The sequence below is a fragment of the Mollisia scopiformis genome (genome assembly GCF_001500285.1).
Source record: "Mollisia scopiformis unplaced genomic scaffold LY89scaffold_30, whole genome shotgun sequence".
NCBI classification, from domain to species: domain Eukaryota; kingdom Fungi; phylum Ascomycota; class Leotiomycetes; order Helotiales; family Mollisiaceae; genus Mollisia; species Mollisia scopiformis.
Genome location: NW_017263610.1, coordinates 234,690 through 254,976, shown reverse-complemented (window position 1 = coordinate 254,976; position 20,287 = coordinate 234,690). Strand labels below are relative to the sequence as shown.

The window sequence follows — 20,287 nt, the reverse complement described above, 5'->3', positions numbered from 1 at the left end:
CTCAAGATTACAGGACTCTAAAGCCTCGAACTATCACGTTCCAGAAAAGAAGAAGGACAAGCAAGAACAAAAGGATTGGTGAAATGTCTGTCTCTGGATTGGTTGAAGCCATTGTGTCTGCGATTCTGTTTTGTGATTGTATTTTGTAAATTCAGAAGCAGAGTGGAAAGTTCGTCCTCTTTCAGAAAACGGTCTGATAATTTTCGCATGTCGTGGCCTTGCGGCCTCGCAGCCTCGAGGCACCCGACTAGCTTTTCAAAAATGCAAGCCCCGATAACTGAAAGCCTGTACCGAAGTTTCAAGCTCAAAAGCTCTCTCACTGAGAGGGCGCTTGAAACTAGTGCACTTAAGTTCCATCCTGGAACATATCCGCCGAGACAACTTTGCAACATTGCCATCTCCCAAACATCAAAACACGACAAAACAGACTTATTACTATGAGAAGTACTCTCCCATGAACAGTAACTATCAGCGACTCTCAGAAATCAGCCAGTTTAGCCTTAAATTCGAGGCATCCTGTCCAGCAGGAATAGTCTAGGTTTGTCCCCAGAGTATAGAATTGTGGTAGACCAGACATATCACTATGACAAGTACTCTTCAACTAACAGTAATTACCAGAGACCAGCAGAACCAAGCCAGGACAGCCTGAGATCCCAGGCAGTCTGTTGTAGCCCAGAAATGCATCAAAAACATCTTCAGAATGTCAAAACAAAGCACACCAGAGTTGGCCTTGTGATAAGTCCTCTCCTTTCAACAGCAAATACTGGAGACTCGGCATCTTCTCAACAACCCATGCAAACCCAATCGTTGAGGGCTAACCCCAATCCGCGTATATCCAACATACAAAATGAGTCAACTTGACAGCCTTCACTTGTTCAGCTTGGAACCTTTCTCCGATCGACAGACCATGACGGAACAGTCTTCGATACCCTGGATTCTAGAGGAATCCATGCTACAAGACAACACCGAAGCACCACGACGACAGGAGAAAGACACATCCGCATCAACAAACAAACTCAGATACACGCACACACACTACTGCCAGTCTTATGCATCATGCATAGACATTTTCAGACACACGTCGTCAACACGTGGTCAGTCAAAAGTCTTTGACTCCAATGTTGACCAAGCGGCGGCGACATGCTCATCTCCTCGCCCGTTCTGATACAAAACACCAAAAGACCCAGAAGAAAAACATGAAGAACAGTACACAGGTCGTCTACCCTGCTCTCCGACTGAGGACCACACATGCATGAAGCAAGTGAAGGAAGAAACGTCACATGACGAACCCTTTCTCTTGTATTCCTTGTATCAGGCCCTCCTCATGCCTTACAATCCCAAGGCTCTTCAAACACAGCAGAGACGCAAATAATCAAGCGCAAACAAAATCGAAACAAATCCTCTCAGAAAGCGTAAGAAAACCATCAACTCACCTCGTCAATCTCGAGTCCAGCCCAGCACGCAACCCTACCCTACGAAAGTTTCCCAGTTCGCAAATCCCAACGCCAGAAGAGAGTCGCAACCTTCAATATAACCTCGCCGCCAGTCGGAAACGAAATATTGTGCAATGCGCGGCAAAGGAAAGGAGTTGAGGTATGGTATGTGGAGGTGGGTGTGAAGGAGAGATGGATGATGGTCCAGCCGAGTTCGAGGTTCAGGATGCGATTAGGCGAGTGGATGCCTGGGCGCCTGAGGCGGAAATGGTGGTGATCTACAGCCTTGACTTGACTGGGTGAAACTTGTTTCCGATCCTTGGGTGAGGATATGTTGGAGTCTCTGATTCAAAGAAGATGTAGTAGTTGTGTGTGGGATGTTAGAGAAGGTCTGGTGGTGAGGATTGTATTGTGGTGCTTTGCGACCGAGCAGGATTTCGGTTTTGGAGTATATTTCTTTCTCTGCTCGAATACACGACGACTGTTTCACCGAACGAAGGCTCTAGAGGTTGTCGCAGTGTAGAAGTAATTTGCTTCTCCGATGGTTGTTGTGGTTTTGCGACGTTGAGGTGGACTTGAAAGTTCTGTTCTGTTCTGTTCTGGACGAGGAGGAGGAGAAGTTGATCTAGAGCAACTAGCAAGTGCACAATTTTGGTCTAAGCCCCAAAGGGACTACGGTATTGCGTATCGTCGTATCGATAAAGGGATTAGCATTGGGTTGCTTGGGAGGTGAATACTGTTTAGCGGCCGCAGTGTGCGAAAACCGGAGTATGAGTTGTGATGAACTGACACTGGTGTTACTGCTCGAGGATTCTAGATAGAGCTGCTTTGATGAGCCTCTTTCTATGGTTTTTAGTTTCTTGTAAGTACTGGAAGAGTACTACCGGAGAACTGTTGCAGTTTCTCGAGGACGAAGATTGCCTAAGAGAGCGTTCATTCTAGCAGGATTTGTAGTGAGTTTGACTGAAAATCTGTAGTTCAGATGTGATAGAAAGAATTTGGACAGAGCTGTGGGAGACTTATATCTATGCCAGGAGATGACCATAAGTATGCTGGACAAAGTCTTGATGTTTCAAAGAGAAGGTTAGGAGAGCGTAACTATATTATTGATATAGTGTTGAGTAGAATTTATGTTGGTGGAGAAGAGCATCGAGTGAGGAAAGTCCAGGTGATTAGCCGTGCAAGAGTTGATTGTGCAAGTATCAACGGGGCAAGTACCAGCCTATGCGAGTTCCAAATTGGGAGGTGCGAGATGTGCGTATCTGGCAAGAACAACGGCGCCTCGGAACAGAAGTTGTAGATAGGTGTATATTGTACACTACTCTCCACCATGGGTTCATCCACCAAAGGACGTACTCTTAATATTGGAAACTTGTTTGTCATCTTTCATATTGATTGCAGATGACCAAATCACAAGACGAGAAGAAAGTTGCTTGAAGAACATCTATTCGTGGCTAAGGCTATCATAAAGAAACCATTGCTAGAAAAAGTCCTAATCATTCATTGACACATATTTTTTCCGACCCCGTCTTCCCATCAAAGCCTGCCTCTCAGCACATCTCTGCCAAAGAAAAAAGCAATCAGAAACCGTCATTGCTATCATTAATTCAAATGAAAAGAGGAATGATTGGTCTCCTACTTTCCGGCATCAACCTTGGCGATGTAGGCGAGGAGATCGAGGACACGGCGAGAATACTATTGAATTGATCAGCATTTTTGTGGAATTCAGAAAAGGGATACTTACTCCCCACTCATTGTCGTACCATGAAACGACTGCAGGACGAATCTGTTAGTATACACTTTTGACAGAGATCTAGAAGACCGTGGAGGGGCAGAATTTGACATACGCTTCACAAAGTTGTTGTTCAGGGAGATACCAGCCTTGGCATCGAAGATGGAAGAGCGATTGTCGCCGTTCAAATCGGTGGAGACAACATCATCCTCAGTGTAACCCAATATGCCTGGAAATTGTCAGCCATGTCTCTTGCACGATTCCGGAATTTGAACATACCCTTGAGATCACCCTCGGCATGCTTCTTGATAACAGCCTTGATCTCATCATAAGAAGCACCCTTCTCAAGACGGCAAGTCAAATCAACGACGGAGACGTTGGAGGTAGGAACACGCATGGACATGCCGGTAAGCTTGCCATTGAGCGATGGGATGACCTTTCCGACGGCCTTGGCGGCACCAGTGCTGGATGGGATGATGTTCTGGGCAGCAGTACGACCTCCACGCCAATCCTTAGCAGATGGGCCATCGACGGTCTTTTGGGTGGCGGTGTAGGAGTGGATGGTGGTCATCAAGCCCTCAACGATACCGAACTCATCGTGGATGACCTTGGCAAGGGGAGCAAGGCAGTTGGTAGTGCAAGAGGCGTTGGAGATAACATCGGCCTTGCCATCATAGGTCTTCTCGTTGACACCCATAACATACATGGGAGCATCGGCAGAAGGAGCAGAGATGACAACCTTCTTGGCACCACCCTTCAAGTGGGCACTGGCCTTCTCAGTGGTGGTGAAGACACCAGTGGACTCGACGATATAGTATGCACCAGTCTCGGCCCATGGGATCTCGGTAGGGTCTCGCTTTTGGTAGAACTTGATGGTCTTGCCATTAACCTTCAATCCGCCCTCGACGGCCTCGACCTCGCCCTTGAATTGACCGTGAGTCGAGTCGTACTTGAGCATGTATGCCTATCGTGGTGATATGCATTAGTTTCAGGTCTGAAAAATCTGCCTCCTTGGCTGCGATAGCGGGGTACTCACAGCGTAGTGTGTCTCAATGAAAGGATCGTTGACGGCGACGATGTCAATGTCATCGTGCTCGACAGCATTTCGGAAGACGATACGGCCAATGCGGCCGAAACCGTTGATGCCAACCTTGATGGGAGCCATGATGTTGCTGGGAGAATGTTAGATGAGGTGATGATTTTTTGCTCTCGGCGGGTTTAGCGGGGAGCTTCGACAACAACAACAGCTTCAATCAGGACGACAAAGCTGTGCAGAGGGGAAGAAGAAGTGCAGTGGGAAGAGGAATTGGTGAGGATACTTACAAGAAAGGTAGATGAGGTTGTTCTGTGAGGAGGTGTGGTGTTTTTGTAGTCGGGGTGTGGTTGTGTTATATTCCTGGGTAGGAAGAATCGGAAGAGGAAGAGATCAGTTTGGTGGGGTGTTTTCTGAGATTCGACCTCAACAGGACCGGACCAGCATGACGCCTCACGCTAACGGAGGGCTAAGAGACGAAGAGCCACAACCACTGCCCAAAGGAGGAACTGCGGCAAGAAGCAGCAAGTAAAATGTTTGAGACTGGGAGACGTTTGCTTATCTCACCGTGATTACCAGATATTGTGCATTATTATGACGATTAAGTTTATGTTTATGATTATGATTACGAAGGATTTTACGTTCCTTCTTTTTAGACAGGTTTTGTTTTCTTTCACTTCAGATGATCTAGAAAATTATTAATATCGCAACCAAGAACTTTTTCTTTCTCACGACAAGGCTGTCAGATCTTCACCGTCTCCTCGATTATTGTTGCACCAGCACCAGCCACACCTTGAAAAAAACCCCTCGCCGCTCCAAAGGCACCTCATAGCCTCGACCTCGATACCTCAAGGGCCAGGCCGGAAGTACTCGGTATATCGGACGCAGCTACGATAATCCTCGGTATGAACAGGATTATGAGTATATCCGAATTATCGTGATACCATCCTCCATCTTCATATCCTTCCGGCCTTTCTCATAAAAAAAAAGTATCCATTTGTCTGATCCTGTTCCTGTTCCCATTCCCACTCCCTCTGTCGACCACCTACTTTCGGAGCCCGCAATCGGTCCTTGCTGACTGAACCACTACGCAGGTCCAGTGCGTGTTGTCAGCCAATACTGGTGCCACTCCATACGCCCTTCACACGTGTTTCTCAATTTTTTCGCATTGCATGATGGGTTTCCAGGTTGACTCAACTTTTTAATCACCTCATGCCTCTGTTGCCGGAAAGCAGATCTTGGTTAACCTATTTTCCTTAGCTGTCCAGATTGATTTGATTGCGGCTTGACAAATATCTTGGGGTGGTCTGCGAGCGGCCAATTGTTCGGTCTTTTCTTTTTCTGCGATGCGATGATAACGCCCCACGCAGCAAGACGAGGGAACTAGAATTCCTCTGATATCATACTGAGATGTCTTTGGTGGTGAAGACTTCGTTATGCAGGCGCGGGTCAGGGTTTGAGTCTGTTTGTGCGAGATTTCCGCTGGCGATGCATGAAGAGCAGTGTGCAATGGCATCACGTGGAGTGAAGTCAAAAGCAGCACTGACAGGATGACTTTTTCTTCGTCTTGGACGATTCTTAATGTTGTTTTGAGTTCTTCTTGACTTCTTGGCTAAAACAGATTGTGTTTACAGTCGAGGGAGATTGAACCTTGGCTCCGTCACGTGTCTAAACCCAAGATCTTGCCCAGGTCGAGCTGGCCAGAAGCTGGGTAGGCTCAGCATGATAGCACGGTCTGTTCCTGCCTATCTGTTAGTACTCTGTTGAAGCATACTTAAACTACAATGTATCATTGACTTTCTTGTCCTGCTTGAGTCTTGACAGCTGTCCCAGAATCTCGAGAAAATCTCGAGACCCGAGAGAGTTCTTGATGAATCCTGCACTGTACGTATCATATACCTGGAAATGAGAAAAATAACCGTATAATTGTAAAGTGCTCAATAATAACTTCCAGTTGAAATCGACTTCAACGCTTTTCACCTAGGCAAGTCGTAGATTAAATTAGAAATCCCTTTCGGACTTGGATGACATGAAACTTCAATGCTTCCTCTTGGCGAAGAGACATTGCATTCTGAAAGTCTTCTACTAGCCAGTCTATACTTCAAGTAGCTAACTCAGAGTTTGAATTTCTTAGATTTAGAGATATTAACGTGAATGAAGCTCTACCTAGGTGAATAATCAAAATATGTTGGAAGCAGGCGCAAAGGCTCTTCCATTCTGGAAACTGTGTTTCTTCTTGTAGCCATTAAAAACACTGCAAGTGGAAAAGCCAGATTCTGAACAAATTCAAGTAAGAATAGAAGAACTTGCACGAAGAATTGATTTTCTCCCCATTGACACGGGCAAAAGGGGAAGAACTCAGGAGAGAAATTCGCAGCCATCAAGCACATCAAACCAAACAACGACATGACAAAAATCCCAACAATTCATCTTTTCATCAATAAGATCTCCAGTCCCTTATAAACGCAAACCTCTCTCAATTGACCAAGTAAAAAGTTCCCCATCACGTGCAGACAGCTCTCCCCATCAACCAATCACACACCTCGCATACGGAAACCTTCAAGCTCCACGCCAACCGAGCAAAAGAATTCCCGTACGACTCCGTCCCATAATCATCCCAATCATCCCATCCACCACCACCACCCATACAAACCCTCACCAGTACCTCAACTGCGTCAATTGCCCTCCCATCAATTGACCCCTCTCTCCCTCCCCAAATCTTTCTCTTTGCCATTGAGAGCCCGCAGCCAAGATGCTCCGAACCACAGCAGCTTCCCTCCGCAAACCCAGCATCGTACGATCAGTGGCCGCTCAGCGCCGCTCCGCCCACGCGATCTCGAACCCGACGCTGGCGAACATCGAGAAGAGATGGGAGGCCATGCCGCCGACGGAGCAGGCGGAGCTGTGGATGGCGCTGCGGGATCGCATGAAGGTTAATTGGGCTGAGTTGACGGTGCAGGAGAAGAAGGCTGGTTTGTTTGCTCCTTCTCCTTTCCTCTACACACCTTAGCAACTCCTCCAGGAATTGAGGCTTCTCTATCTCGAGGAGAGAAAGCAAAGAAGGGATAGGATAATCAGCAAGAAAGAACAGAAGCTAATACTCCCATTCAAACAGCATACTACATCGCCTTCGGCGCCCACGGTCCCCGCGCCGCTCCCCCACCGGGCGAGGGCTGGAAAGTCGCTGGCTATACGTTCCTCGGTATTGGCGCCAGTCTAGCTCTCTTCACTGCTATCCGATTCTTCGCCAAGGGCAGCCCGAGCACCATGAACAAGGAGTACCAGGAGGCTACGAATGAGTATTTGAAGGTATGTTCTCTTTTCCTTCCTTCTCTGTTTCCTACTGTGCTGGAGCTCTGGGGATATGAAGAGGGCAGCAGAGAGAGAGAATAGCAGATGAAAGGAAGCTAACAACCGAAACTACAGGCACAAAACTCCGAACCCATCTCCGGAATCTCGTCCGAGGGGTACAGCGGCAAGGGAATGGTGCAAAGCGCTCCTAAGAAGAAGGAATAGGTTCCTCTCCTCCGTACGCAGAACACCAACCACATTTTCATTTGTCCCAGAGAGGGGAGGGGAGGGGTCGTTTGTGCATAAGCGGAAAAGTCTCAACCTTACCTTAGGGGGGAAGATTGGAGGAGGGGATGGATGAATAACTTGTACAAAGATAGTCAGTCAACTGCGCGCTTGTTTAGAGAAAGGAAAAGATTTTCGAGAAAATTGAACTGAATCTGGGCAGGCATTGGATACTGTGATGATTTGTCCTGTTGTGTATCTACTATTCCTGCTCATTCATTCATAACGCCATTCGCCGTTGCCTGCCTATTTACTTACATCCCACTACTACCCACCCTCCTTAAGCGCTCAAAAGAGGCATCTTCACCCTTTCCTTCACCAGCACCAGCACCTTCATGCCGAACCCTCCATTCCTCCTCTTCAACCTCGTACGCCTCTTCAAATGCCCGCCCTTGCCCTCGAGACCAGCAGCGTGGCATCTTATGTTCATCTTCTCCTTGCTCTTCTCCCTGCCCACCATCTTCCCCCACAACCCCTCTCCCTACACGCCGAACAAACTTCTCATCAACAAGACAAAACCTAATCGCCGACCCCGGACCCCAAAACATAGTCTCCCCCAACACAGCCTCAAGAATCGACCTTAGACCTCTAGCCCCTATGCCCCCTCCTCCTCCTCCTCCTTTCCCCGCGTCTCCCTTAGTAGGAGGTAAAGCGCGTTCAGCAATAGCGTGTAAAGCACCCGTCGTGAATTTAAGCTGGATGCCGTAGGTGTGGAATAGGGCTATGAATTGCTTTGTTAGGGAGTTTTTAGGTTCGGTTAGGATGGATACTAGTTGTGGGAGTGAGAGCGGGGAGAGGGCGACTGTTATTGGGATTCGGCCTAGGAGTTCGGGGATTAGGCCGTAGGTTTGGAGGTCTGTGGGTGTTACTGCTTCGAGGATTTTGGGTTCTTGTTTCTTCTTCTTTTGGTTTGATGGGGAGGGGGATTTGAGCTGGGCGCCGAATCCGATGGATGATCCGGATGAGAGGCGCGAGGAGATTATCTTTTCGAGGCCGACGAAGGCGCCGGCGAAGACGAAGAGGATGTTTGTTGTGTCGATGGTGTATTGTTCGCTTTTTCCCGTGGATTGTTGGCCGTCTCTGCTTCCTCGCTCTATTCTATCTGCTCCCCGAGAGTTGGATTCTGATTTCGAGGAGCGGTCTGATTTGGCGTTTACTGTTACGGTGGTTCCTTCGATCATCTTGAGGAGGCCTTGTTGTACGCCTTCGCCTGAGACGTCGCGGCCGTGGGTCATGATGGCGGGTTTCGCTAGCTTGTCGACTTCGTCGAAGAATATTATGCCGGTTTCGCATTTGGTGATGGAGTGGGAGGCCGCGAGGAGGAGACGCTCGATGGAGGATTCGATGTCGGTTCCTATGTAGCCGGCTTGGGTGAGTGATGAGCAGTCTACGGTTGCGAAGGGGACTTCGAGGACTCGGGCTAGTGTTGAAAGAATGTAGGTTTTGCCAACACCTGAGGGACCGAGGAGAAGGATGTTGGACTTTTCGATGATGGTTTTGCTGTCATCTTGTAAGGGACGAGTTCCTAGTTCTGGTTCTGGGTCAGGAGAGCGTAGAGGTGCATTGAGATCTACTGTCTCGACATGACCTGGGTATTCATCTATGATATTGTTAGATAGGTACCATGTGATAGGATAGGAGTGAGAAGTACTTTCAACGGGATGAGAGGTTCGTTCTCTTTCTCTCAACTCCCATCTTGCTTCTTGCTCTCTTCGTGCCTGCTCCTCATCCTCTTGACGCTGTAATTCTCGGATCCGCTGATAATGATTATATATAGCTACTGCTGTGACTTTCTTTGCCTTGTCTTGTCCAACCACGTATTTATCCAAGTGCTCTTTCAGCAATGAAGGTGTTAACCTCGGAGCTCCATGTTTCGAAGCTTGACCCAATGGTCCAACAGTAGGTTGTCCAGGCTCATAAGTGCCTGTAAATCCTTGAGATTGGAAGTCTGAACGGCGGAAATGCGATTCTCGTGCTCGGAAGGTGGAGGTGGACAGAGAGTGGCGACTTGACTGGAAGAGCGATGGTTTAGGGACAGAGGTACGAGCGAATGTCCGGTTCATGGCCGGCATATTGCAAACGAAAGGGCAAGTTCATAACTGCTTCATTGATGTATCTGAGACTCTCTTCTGCATCTCTGGAGACGGGCACGTGAATGACTCAGGTACCTATTGCGGGGTGAGCGAGAGTTGAGGTCTTGAAGTGTCGACTAAGCGAAACTAGGTAAGGTTAGGCGGTGGGACTGACTCTGGGGAAAGACGAGCTTTGTTTTGCAGCAATTGACCGTGAACGTTTCGATCGATGTACGACCTCCAAGCAAAGTCCAAGTCGACAATTGACATTCAATATCGAGTATCCCGTCCTTCAATCTGATATCACGTGTGGTCAAGATTGAGGCAAAATGCCAAATGATCTCGCTGATAACGTTGAGCTCTTCCAGCTGTTCTGGGACTCGCTCGGCGCGAATCCTGACCGTTTTGCTGCACCGACCGGGGTCAACAACGTCATTTGGCGGGAAACAGCGACCAACAGCTGAGGAGCGAGAAAAGAGCTGGGCCAGCTTGATGGCGAAAGTTAATCCGCAAAATACCTCGCTGATATCCAGGGCAGAATTCGAGGACGAAAACCATCCGAATTTTGTGTCTCGAGATAAAAAAACCCTTTTCGTATGCTCAGAACAATTACCGGCATTCACTTCTGCAAGCTTCACTAGCTATTTAGTCTGCCGTCCCAGCTCCCTTTTCTACGAGGAACAACAAACCTTCCAAGCTATCACCACATCTGCCGACAAGATGGATAATACGAACGAAAAATCCGAAAACACTATGATGGGCAATGGTGCTGCGAACGGTCTGCCAAATGACGGCACAGGTGAGTTCCTGCAAGCTATTTACAATAGTAGACAGCTGATTCTTTCCAGGCGTGGTACAGCTCGACCCATGGCTTGGCCCTTTCAAGGAGTCTCTCAAGAAACGATACAGCAAGGCACAACAATGGATCAAGACAATTGACGAGACCGAGGGAGGGCTAGAGAAGTTCAGTAGAGTCAGTCAACCTCATACGATTCTAGTAAAATACTAACTGTGCTAGGGATTTGAAAAGTTTGGGTTCAATATCGACAAACAGAACAATATCTCCTATAGGGAATGGGCGCCTAATGCTACGCAAGCATTCCTTATTGGTGAATTCAGTATTTCTCTCCTTTATAGCAGAGATCCTTCACTGGCATGAGCTAATCTGTGGTAGATGATTGGAACCGCGAGTCGCATCCCATGAAGAAGGATCCATACGGTGTTTTCGAAGTGATTATACCTGCGAAGAATGGAGAGCCTGCTATTGCACACAACTCTAAGATTAAGGTATTTTACACTGCACCAAAACCTTACACACTTACTGACTTGGTTGGCAGATTTCAATGATCACACCGTCCGGCGAACGAATCGAACGCATACCAGCTTGGATCACATATGTCACACAAGACCTACACATCTCTCCAGTATATGATGCTCGATTCTGGAATCCTCCTGCCTCCCAACGATATCAATTCAAGCATCCGAGACCGAAGAAACCAGAGAGCGTGCGAGTCTACGAAGCACATGTTGGAATATCCTCACCGGAGTTGAGAGTGTCTACGTACAAGGAGTTCACACAGAATATGCTACCGAGAATACATCATTTGGGCTACAATGTTATCCAGCTCATGGCCATCATGGAACACGCATACTACGCAAGCTTTGGTTACCAAATCAATAGTTTCTTTGCTGCTAGCAGTAGATATGGTTCTCCAGAAGAGTTGAAAGAGCTCATTGATACGGCACACGGAATGGGTATCACTGTCCTGTTGGATGTTGTACACAGTCATGCCTCCAAAAATGTTCTGGATGGTCTCAATGAATTTGATGGTACGGATAGCTGTTATTTCCATGGTGGTCCTAAGGGCAAGCATGAGCTATGGGATAGTAGGCTTTTCAATTATGGAAGTCATGAAGTTCTCAGATTCTTACTGAGTAATTTGCGTTTCTGGATGGATGAGTACCACTTTGACGGATTTCGATTTGACGGCGTCACGAGCATGCTTTATACCCATCATGGAATTGGAACGTAAGTTACCTCTGTTGTTGGTAAAATATGAGTGCTAATATCTGCAGGGGCTTCTCTGGAGGTTATCACGAATACTTTGGTCCAGGAGTTGACGAAGAGGCCGTTGCCTACCTTATGATTGCGAACGAAATGTTACACGACCTGTACCCTGAGATGATCACTATTGCAGAAGATGTTTCTGGTATGCCAGCTTTGTGTTTGTCCTTATCATTGGGCGGTATTGGCTTCGACTACAGACTGGCAATGGCTATTCCAGATATGTGGATCAAGATTCTGAAGGAGGTGAAGGACGATGACTGGGATCTTGGTAATATTTGCTTCACATTGACGAACCGAAGACATGGAGAGAAGACAATTGCATATTGCGAGAGTCACGATCAAGCGTAAGTACTGTTCCAGCAATTACTGGAGTTATACTAACAGGTTCAGGTTGGTCGGTGATAAGTCCATTATGATGCATCTGTGCGATGCGGAGATGTACACCAATATGTCAACTATGACAGACTTCACACCTGTCATTGAACGAGGAATGGCCCTTCATAAGATGATTCGTCTCATTACCCACGGTCTGGGCGGAGAAGGTTACTTGAACTTTGAAGGAAACGAATTTGGCCATCCTGAATGGCTTGATTTTCCTCGTGCCGGAAACAACAATAGCTTCTGGTATGCACGACGTCAATTCAATCTGACAGACGACAATCTACTGCGATATAGATTTTTGAATGAGTTTGATGCTAAGATGCAACATACCGAGGCCAAGTACGGTTGGTTGCATTCACCTCAAGCTTACATTAGCTTGAAGAATGAGTCTGATAAGGTCATCGTCTTCGAGCGAGCTGGTCTGGTTTGGATTTTCAACTTCCATCCCACAAAGAGTTATGCAGACTACCGTATTGGTATCGAGCAAGAAGGCACATACCGAGTCGTTCTGAACTCCGATGCCAAGGACTATGGTGGTTTCGAAAGGATTGATTCTGGCACGAGATTCTTCACAACTCCGTTCGCATGGAACGAGCGAAAGAACTTTACACAAGTTTATATTCCTACAAGGACCGCTATAGTAAGTTCGGTTTGATTCAACTTTTGTCGTGGTACTAACAAGATTAGGTTCTGGCTCTTGAGTCGACGCTGTGAGGAAAGCCTGAAAGGGAGGAAAAGTTGTGCATGGGTGGCATGGGATTATTGCTTTAGATACGATTAGACTATTCAGCTTCATGAGCAGCATTGCGAGAATTTGATATGGAAATTGAATGGGAATTGACGTGCCTAGATTGACTTTTTCAATGTGATACCTCAAGGGATATCCCATTAGATACTGGTGATCAGATTCAAAGAGAATTAAGGAAGAGTATGCCCCTGAATCTGCCGGACACTGAAATGACCCAGAGTCAGAATTTCCCCTTTGTAGTTTCTACTCTGATGATATAATTGAAATATAATTACGACAAATATGCTGCAAATGGTCTTTTGCAGATGTTGTTGTTCGCCTACACAAAAAAAGTCGAACGGGTGATCCCGGTTCAATAGGCGATTAGGTAAGCGTCCTTTTAGTTCCTTTCCTTCTCCTCCGAGCTTGCAGGAAGACCTCAATTCTCAATCCCATCGACCTCCATTTCTCCACTCACATCATTTCCATCGCTCTTCCTCATCTCTCAAGATGTTCAGGAGGTATGTATTCACCCCTAGGAGCTGGCAATCGCCTTTCAGCAGTTCGCAATTGATCAATTGAGCTGACACGATGTCCTCGGTGCAGCGCCCTTCAGAACTCTGCCCTTCGGGCCTCAACGAGAGCCGCCTTCAGACCAGCAGTCTCGACTGGATTAAGAGCTGGTGCGGCCCGTTTTGCAAGTGACAGTGCTTTACATGGCAAGATTCATCAAGTCATCGGTGCCGTCGTGGATGGTGAGTGCCCCAGAAAATTCTTTTCGCGACAACATCAAGCTCCGGATGACCCCCAAATTGGTCAACAAGCTTCGGAGCACATTAGAACTCCAATGCTGATATGTGTTCACAGTAAAATTTGATACCGACAAGCTTCCTCCGATTCTTAATGCTCTCGAGACCGACAATGGTGGCCAAAAGCTCATCCTCGAGGTCGCGGTACGTCAACAACATCGAACACAACAACCATCACACACATACTGACAATTATAATAGCAACATTTGGGAGAGAATGTCGTCCGAACAATTGCTATGGATGGTAAGAATATGCTATCCATCAAGGTCAATGGCAGAAATTGACGCATTTCCAAACAGGTACTGAAGGTCTCGTCCGTGGCCACCGTGCAACCGATACTGGAAACCCAATCATGGTTCCAGTCGGCCCAGGAACTCTCGGTCGTATCATGAACGTTACTGGTGACCCAATCGATGAGCGTGGACCCATCAAGTTCACCAAGAAGCTCCCTATCCACGCCGATGCTCCTCCTTTCACCGAACAATCCACAGCTGCTGAGGTGTTGGTCACCGGTATCAAGGTCGTCGACTTGCTTGCCCCATACGCTCGTGGAGGAAAGATTGGTCTTTTTGGAGGAGCTGGTGTCGGAAAGACTGTGTTCATTCAAGAGTTGATCAACAACATTGCCAAGGCTCACGGTGGTTACTCCGTGTTCACTGGTGTCGGAGAGCGTACTCGTGAGGGTAACGATCTGTACCATGAAATGCAGGAGACTCAAGTTATTCAACTTGATGGAGAGTCCAAGGTCGCTCTGGTCTTCGGTCAAATGAACGAGCCACCCGGAGCCCGTGCCCGTGTTGCTCTTACAGGGCTAACAGTAGCTGAGGTAATTCAGTTTCATTTTCTATCATCTGTATTTGAAATCTTGAGCCAATATTAACACCGAAGGCAGTATTTCCGCGATGAGGAAGGTCAAGATGGTAAGTTTGCTCTCACGAGCATGCTAGAAATTTGCTGACCATCATAGTGTTGCTCTTCATTGACAACATTTTCCGTTTCACTCAAGCCGGTTCCGAAGTGTCTGCTCTTCTTGGTCGTATCCCATCTGCCGTCGGTTATCAACCAACTCTCGCCGTCGATATGGGTCTTATGCAAGAACGTATTACCACTACTACTAAGGGATCCATTACCTCCGTCCAGGCCGTCTATGTCCCCGCTGATGATTTGACTGATCCTGCCCCTGCCACCACCTTCGCCCATTTGGACGCCACCACTGTGCTTTCCCGTGGTATCTCTGAGTTGGGTATCTACCCTGCTGTCGATCCTCTTGATTCCAAGTCTCGTATGTTGGATCCCCGTGTTATCGGACAAGATCACTACGATACTGCCACCAAGGTCCAACAAATGCTTCAAGAGTACAAGTCTCTGCAAGATATCATTGCCATTCTTGGTAAGTATGGCGTTCGGCGAATTACGAGGTTGCTAACATTTGCTAGGTATGGATGAATTGTCAGAAGCTGATAAGTTGACTGTCGAGCGTGCCCGAAAGCTTCAACGTTTCTTGTCACAACCATTCGCTGTCGCTCAAGTTTTCACTGGTATTGAGGGTGTCTTGGTCGATCTTAAGGATACCATTCGATCGTTCAAGGCTATCATGAACGGTGAGGGTGATGACCTGCCTGAAGGAGTAAGTCCCCCAATCATCTTCAACTCCACATAAACCATTGCTAATTAACGCTTCCAGGCATTTTATATGGTGGTACTTGATTCCTGGTCCTTTTAAACATGCAATAAGTATACTGATCACATTTAGGGCGATATTGATGCTGCTCGCGCGAAGGGTGAGAAGATTTTGGCGGATCTGTAAGTTTAGGCGTTTACCCGAACTGGCCTCAGGCTGCTTACTAACACGCGCACAGTGAGAAGGAATAGACGTCAGACCATAGATGTGAGAGGGGCGGAGACGTGTATATTTGATGAGAGTTTGGAATGGGAAGGATGCGGAGTGGGGTAGGCAGCATCTGACCTTGGGCTGTTTACAGAACATAGGACAGGAACCGGTCCTTCTGCTTTGCCAACGCATCTCTCTTAGCCTTGTAACAGAAGAATTTCTCCTTTGTTAAAAATGCATGAGCTGTCTAATGACTATGTGTGTGCTTCAATTGTTCGTCCGATGTTGTATCACTGAATCTCCGTTTCTGTATCACCCCATCTTCTGACTGGATGTCAAATCCTTCGCCCTTCGTTGACCGCCAAAGAGCAGTCCTCTTTCGTCCGCCGTTACTTAGTCGATCGGTCGTCGCCGTTTTTGATACTTTAGTAGCTGTTAAATCATGAATGAATACTTGATTGGTCGAATCATCATTCTACAGTGTGAATGCCTGCAAAATACGATGCTCCTACTGATTCTCACTTCATAGCGACGGAGGATCAACACCCCCGATCCTCAAGAGGTCTCATTTTTACTTTTCATTGGCCACCAAAGAACAGTCGTCTTTCCTTCACCATTGCTCAATCCATCACTCTTCGTTAGCCACCGAGGAGTAGTTTTCTTTTTTTCTGCTATTACTCAATCCATGACCTGTCGCCACTTTCGATACTTCGGCGGCTGTTGAATGAATGAATAAATGCTTGATTGATCGAGACATTGTTTTACAGCGGGAAGTCCCGCAAGAGACCATGTTCCTACCGATCTCAAGAGCATCAGCTCCCTATTTTCAGCACATTCCAAGTCAAAGTGTGAGATAGATGATGGCTTGATTGATTGAGACAATATTTTATAGTGGGAATGCCACTATGATGTGATGCTCCTACCGAGCATGGTTTCACAATATGGAGTCTCAGCGGCTGAGCTCCGGCACATATCGAGTCAAGGTGTTGAATGAATGATTGTTTTATTGATCGATACATCATTCTACAGTGTGAAGTCCTGCAAGAGATGATGCTCCTACCAATCATAATATCATAAATATGGAGTATCAGCGTCTGGCTTCTAGCATATCTCAAGTCAAGTTGTTGGATGAATGATTGCTTGATTGGTTGAGACATCATTCTACGGTCCAAATGCCTGCATGATATGATGTTCCTACCAATTTCCACTGCATAGGCATGGTACGCCTTGGATTCATATCCCATCCGCCATTTTCGAGCTCGTCGTCAATATTTCCAGCCCACTTTTCCAGGAACGGCTGACGTGGAGGTTCTGCGGCCATTATTTTCTATCGGGCGAGGTTGACCGTTTTCGTCAGTTAGATTGTTCCTTGAAGCTGGATTGATATTTCTTGTAGTAGTGATTGAACAGGAATCAGTAATGACTTTTGGGGATCCGGAAGTTGGGAATTCGGTTGGGACTTTCAGAAGTTCGAAAGTGGGAAGGTGAGTTAGAGAGGATGGCGACTTCTTGACTTGGTTTTGGATGAGGCTACGCTAGTGCAGTAGGAGAAAGTTCATACAAATTCTGCGTTCTGTATCCCATTCCTATTAGAAATAGGCGCTTTATGGATTTTAACCCTCTATCGGATCACCAACTCCTTTTCGTCCCCAGAACTAAATATCTTATCGCGGATATCTCCTTTCTTCGCCGGGCTAGTGCCCTTCACCAATCCCACCCTCTGGAATTCACCATCTGTCCCAGCCACTGGCTCCAAGGCAAGTCCAACATAGCTGTGAAAAGTCTGGTTTCGGGTCATCAGAACAGGGAGCACGAAAACCTCAGGAGTTTTTCTGTTTCGATCGATACGGTCCCAGCGATAGCCAATTCGAGGTAACGACTCGTACCGTGATGGCCTGTCTGGGAGGAACCTTAGAGTGAGCCATGTTTCTCTGTCTGAAATATGCTTGCAAAAGCATACGAGCAAACACCCATCCCGGCATTTATATACTGAAGCAGTGTGTAGTTTCCCCAGAATGCGCAGATGGCCTTCTTTTACGGGGCCGAATGGATCAGGATTGCTGAAGCGGCTGGTGAGGGTCGTCGAGGCGGATATTATGTGTACTTTCCACGGATCACAATCGCTGCCATCGTCGGGGTCGTTAGCTCCATATTCCTCTCTGGAGACTATGAATCGGACAGGAGCCATCAGGGAAGCCCATGACCAGGAGGGTGCAATGTATTCTATCTCATTGCCGTCTGCGATGTTGCCCTTCTCTGTGTAGTCTGAAAGCCGATACCATAGCAGAGCACCCGGCAGATCACCTTGCCATATTCCAGCCAGGTATTTATCGCTCACGGGAGGTTGGTACGAATGAGCAATTCCCGAGATAGCTGGTAGTCTGTCTCTCGCAACAGAGAGCGCACAGCCCGAATACCGCTCGACTAGCTTGCGCCACCACGAGTGATACTCTGCATGGCTTCTGAGAGCCGGGATGGTTTTCGACAAACTATAATGATCAATGTGTACATGTTGATCGAGCAGCGTCTCGAATCGTTGCGATTGGCAGCACTCGAAATACATCTGGAAGGACCCAAAGTACAGCACGCGGGGAGATAGCAACCACTCTTGGAATATCCAGCCTCGATCGTCCAGGAATGACGGCGGTCGAGGTTCGTCTCCATTGGGGGAATTGAGAGAACCATTGAAATTGGGTTTGAGATAGCCGTAATGATCCGGGGTGGAAGTGCTTCCGGGATACCAAATCTTCAACGTACCTTGTGGCTCGGCCTTGCGGTCCCGATACTGCAACTCGACGGGTGTGTAGAGAGGGTCTGCGAGAAACTTTCGTCGGTGCAGAAATCCGGAAAAGGAGTCCTGGGCTCCTGGCGCTGCGATGGTAACGGCGGATCCGCTGTAGATGGCTGCCATTTTGGGGCACTCTTGCTCGAAATCTTGGGGCTCGTCTTGGATGATGCATAATGAGTCGATCCATAGGTAATCGTACCCCAGACTTACAGTTGCGAGTACGGCGTCCTTGAGTGTAGGTGGTAAAATTTCCGTTGGTATGCCATTCATGTGCTGTGATAGATTCTCCTGGAGTGTCAAAGGCGGTCTTCGATCATCACGGCCCCAGCGATAGGAGAGTGTGACATATTCATACTTAGTTGAGTCCACTGTCTCGATCAATCTGATCTGGGATGATCCATTGAGTATTTGGAGCAGCCGCATTGGATTTTCTCTTGGGATTGCATTGCGACTTGTGCAGACGCTATGGTTGTGGCAATTCCCAATCCATTCTTTGGCAAGATCAAAGTCCGGAGTTGCGCTACACATCCTGCCTCGGAATCCACCTTCTTCTGCAGGCTTGCTGCCTACATGCTATCAGCCACGCTGTAGAGATCAGTGGCATAGGTGCAGGACCAACGTACCAGTTTTCGCACCGATGTTGAACCATACCGAGTAGGGCTTCCTACCTGAAATGACACAGCATCTTATAGGATCTGAAGATGATTTGGGGACCTGACAGCGGATTCGAAGAGTATTGTAGTAGTCTGGTAAGGTATTATCTGCTACTTTGCTTGTTTTGTCCTCGGGGTCTGCTTCCTTTGCACCATCAGGTGAATGCGGAGAGCTTTTGTGATGGTCTATCAACTTGATGTCGGTCTTTTCATTCAGGTTATCCTCGGAACCTGTTTCAATTGCGGCTTCAACTGATCGTGGAAAGCTTTTGTGCCAGTCTCTGATCATAGTGTCGTGTTTTTCCACTGTGCTATGCTCGGAATCTGCTTCATTTGGGGCATCAAGTGATCGTGGAGAGCTTTTGTGATCGTCCATTGAGATGGTATCAGTAGTTTCATCTATGCTATCCTCGGAATCTCTCCCATTGTCGCTATCAAGTCTGGGTCCAGAGCTTTTGCTACGGCCCAGTATTCGTGTATCGGCTGGTCCGTTTGTGCTGTTAGGATCTGCTTCACTTGCGTTATCTTCGGATTCCTCGGAATCCGTCTCATCTGCCCTATGTTCGATATCCCTAAGCATCTGCGAGTGGTACTGCTCAAGGTAGCCGTTTCTAAACAGTGTGCAAAGCTCGCAACCATTTTGACAGGACTGCTCCAATTCTTCCCACGATGCATGGTGAGGGAACAAGTAAACTGTGATTTGTTTCTCTTGACTGAGTGGCCATGGACGTGTGCAGTTTTCTTCGAATGCGAGGCAGATATCACAGAGGTTCGATTTCACCGTCCGCGGAAGGTGTGATGGGATTGGAGTGTGCTCACGCTCCCATGGCAAAGAGTGGGGTCGTCGTGTTGGCAATTCTATGGCTAGCGGAGATGAAATCTTGCCAGCCATATTCGTGGCGTCTCAAAAGTGACTTCGACCTGAGCAGGGTATGAGTTCAATTCGCTGAGGAATTAACTTCTGTACTACAAGATCTCGCACTCAATTATACATCCAACTGCTCCACTGTACCAGGCAATCATGCAGAAGAGTCAGCTGGGCATCAGCCTCAATTATCAATTGGCCCCCAATGTCTTCGCTTGCAGTCATAAGCGCATCTTCCGAGAAAGACAGGTCCATTCTATTGGTGCTTGAGTGCGACGACGTATGATCCGCCGACCTTTCATATCCCCGGTATAAGCT

The 20,287-nt window shown here is 47.5% G+C and overlaps 6 protein-coding genes across 6 annotated transcripts; 3 read left to right on the top strand and 3 right to left on the bottom strand.

The window, feature by feature from the left end:
* Window positions 1-3,068: 3,068 nt before the first annotated feature.
* On the bottom strand, window positions 3,069-4,330 carry LY89DRAFT_701533 (glyceraldehyde-3-phosphate dehydrogenase; the record flags this gene model as incomplete). The annotated part of the gene is made up of 5 exons (XM_018217206.1): window positions 3,069-3,128; window positions 3,178-3,206; window positions 3,281-3,394; window positions 3,445-4,129; window positions 4,202-4,330. 5 exons carry the CDS (start codon window positions 4,328-4,330, stop codon window positions 3,069-3,071), a joined length of 1,017 nt encoding a protein of 338 aa, XP_018063365.1.
* A 2,340-nt stretch (window positions 4,331-6,670) lies between these two features.
* Window positions 6,671-7,729, top strand: LY89DRAFT_658069 (putative cytochrome c oxidase polypeptide 5, mitochondrial). Its single transcript, XM_018212457.1, has 3 exons — window positions 6,671-7,170; window positions 7,314-7,507; window positions 7,625-7,729. The coding sequence occupies exons 1-3, from the start codon at window positions 6,951-6,953 to the stop codon at window positions 7,712-7,714; spliced, it is 504 nt and encodes a 167-aa protein (XP_018063364.1). The 5' UTR covers window positions 6,671-6,950; the 3' UTR covers window positions 7,715-7,729.
* On the bottom strand, window positions 7,680-10,148 carry LY89DRAFT_628840 (P-loop containing nucleoside triphosphate hydrolase protein). Its single transcript, XM_018211190.1, has 2 exons — window positions 9,426-10,148; window positions 7,680-9,374 (listed from the first exon to the last, which is right to left on the bottom strand). Exons 1-2 carry the CDS (start codon window positions 9,844-9,846, stop codon window positions 8,029-8,031), a joined length of 1,767 nt encoding a protein of 588 aa, XP_018063363.1. The 5' UTR covers window positions 9,847-10,148; the 3' UTR covers window positions 7,680-8,028.
* A 418-nt stretch (window positions 10,149-10,566) lies between these two features.
* On the top strand, window positions 10,567-13,009 carry LY89DRAFT_741305 (glycoside hydrolase; the record flags this gene model as incomplete). The annotated part of the gene is made up of 8 exons (XM_018220691.1): window positions 10,567-10,645; window positions 10,695-10,819; window positions 10,865-10,964; window positions 11,021-11,133; window positions 11,184-11,875; window positions 11,923-12,258; window positions 12,305-12,935; window positions 12,983-13,009. 8 exons carry the CDS (start codon window positions 10,567-10,569, stop codon window positions 13,007-13,009), a joined length of 2,103 nt encoding a protein of 700 aa, XP_018063362.1.
* A 473-nt stretch (window positions 13,010-13,482) lies between these two features.
* LY89DRAFT_690560 (putative ATP synthase subunit beta, mitochondrial) lies at window positions 13,483-15,728 on the top strand. Its single transcript, XM_018216121.1, has 11 exons — window positions 13,483-13,543; window positions 13,629-13,777; window positions 13,890-13,975; window positions 14,033-14,075; window positions 14,132-14,658; window positions 14,725-14,752; window positions 14,800-15,222; window positions 15,269-15,459; window positions 15,517-15,531; window positions 15,586-15,635; window positions 15,692-15,728. Exons 1-11 carry the CDS (start codon window positions 13,533-13,535, stop codon window positions 15,702-15,704), a joined length of 1,536 nt encoding a protein of 511 aa, XP_018063361.1. The 5' UTR covers window positions 13,483-13,532; the 3' UTR covers window positions 15,705-15,728.
* A 1,556-nt stretch (window positions 15,729-17,284) lies between these two features.
* LY89DRAFT_741303 (HET-domain-containing protein) lies at window positions 17,285-19,996 on the bottom strand (the record flags this gene model as incomplete). The annotated part of the gene is made up of 2 exons (XM_018220690.1): window positions 17,285-19,017; window positions 19,075-19,996. The coding sequence occupies 2 exons, from the start codon at window positions 19,994-19,996 to the stop codon at window positions 17,285-17,287; spliced, it is 2,655 nt and encodes an 884-aa protein (XP_018063360.1).
* Between the last annotated feature and the right edge of the window lie 291 nt (window positions 19,997-20,287).

Excerpts from the sequence above, each read along its gene's own strand:
- LY89DRAFT_658069 (XM_018212457.1), top strand. The coding sequence starts at position 6,951 with ATGCTCCGAACCACAGCAGCTTCCCTCCGCAAACCCAGCATCGTACGA. Across the intron at positions 7,171-7,313 it reads GGTGCAGGAGAAGAAGGCTG|CATACTACATCGCCTTCGGC; the intron begins GTTTGTTTGCTC and ends CCATTCAAACAG. Across the intron at positions 7,508-7,624 it reads CTACGAATGAGTATTTGAAG|GCACAAAACTCCGAACCCAT; the intron begins GTATGTTCTCTT and ends CCGAAACTACAG.
- LY89DRAFT_628840 (XM_018211190.1), bottom strand. The coding sequence starts at position 9,846 with ATGCCGGCCATGAACCGGACATTCGCTCGTACCTCTGTCCCTAAACCA. Across the intron at positions 9,375-9,425 it reads AACCTCTCATCCCGTTGAAA|ATGAATACCCAGGTCATGTC; the intron begins GTACTTCTCACT and ends ACAATATCATAG.
- LY89DRAFT_690560 (XM_018216121.1), top strand. Across the intron at positions 13,976-14,032 it reads AGCTCATCCTCGAGGTCGCG|CAACATTTGGGAGAGAATGT; the intron begins GTACGTCAACAA and ends CAATTATAATAG. Across the intron at positions 14,076-14,131 it reads CCGAACAATTGCTATGGATG|GTACTGAAGGTCTCGTCCGT; the intron begins GTAAGAATATGC and ends ATTTCCAAACAG.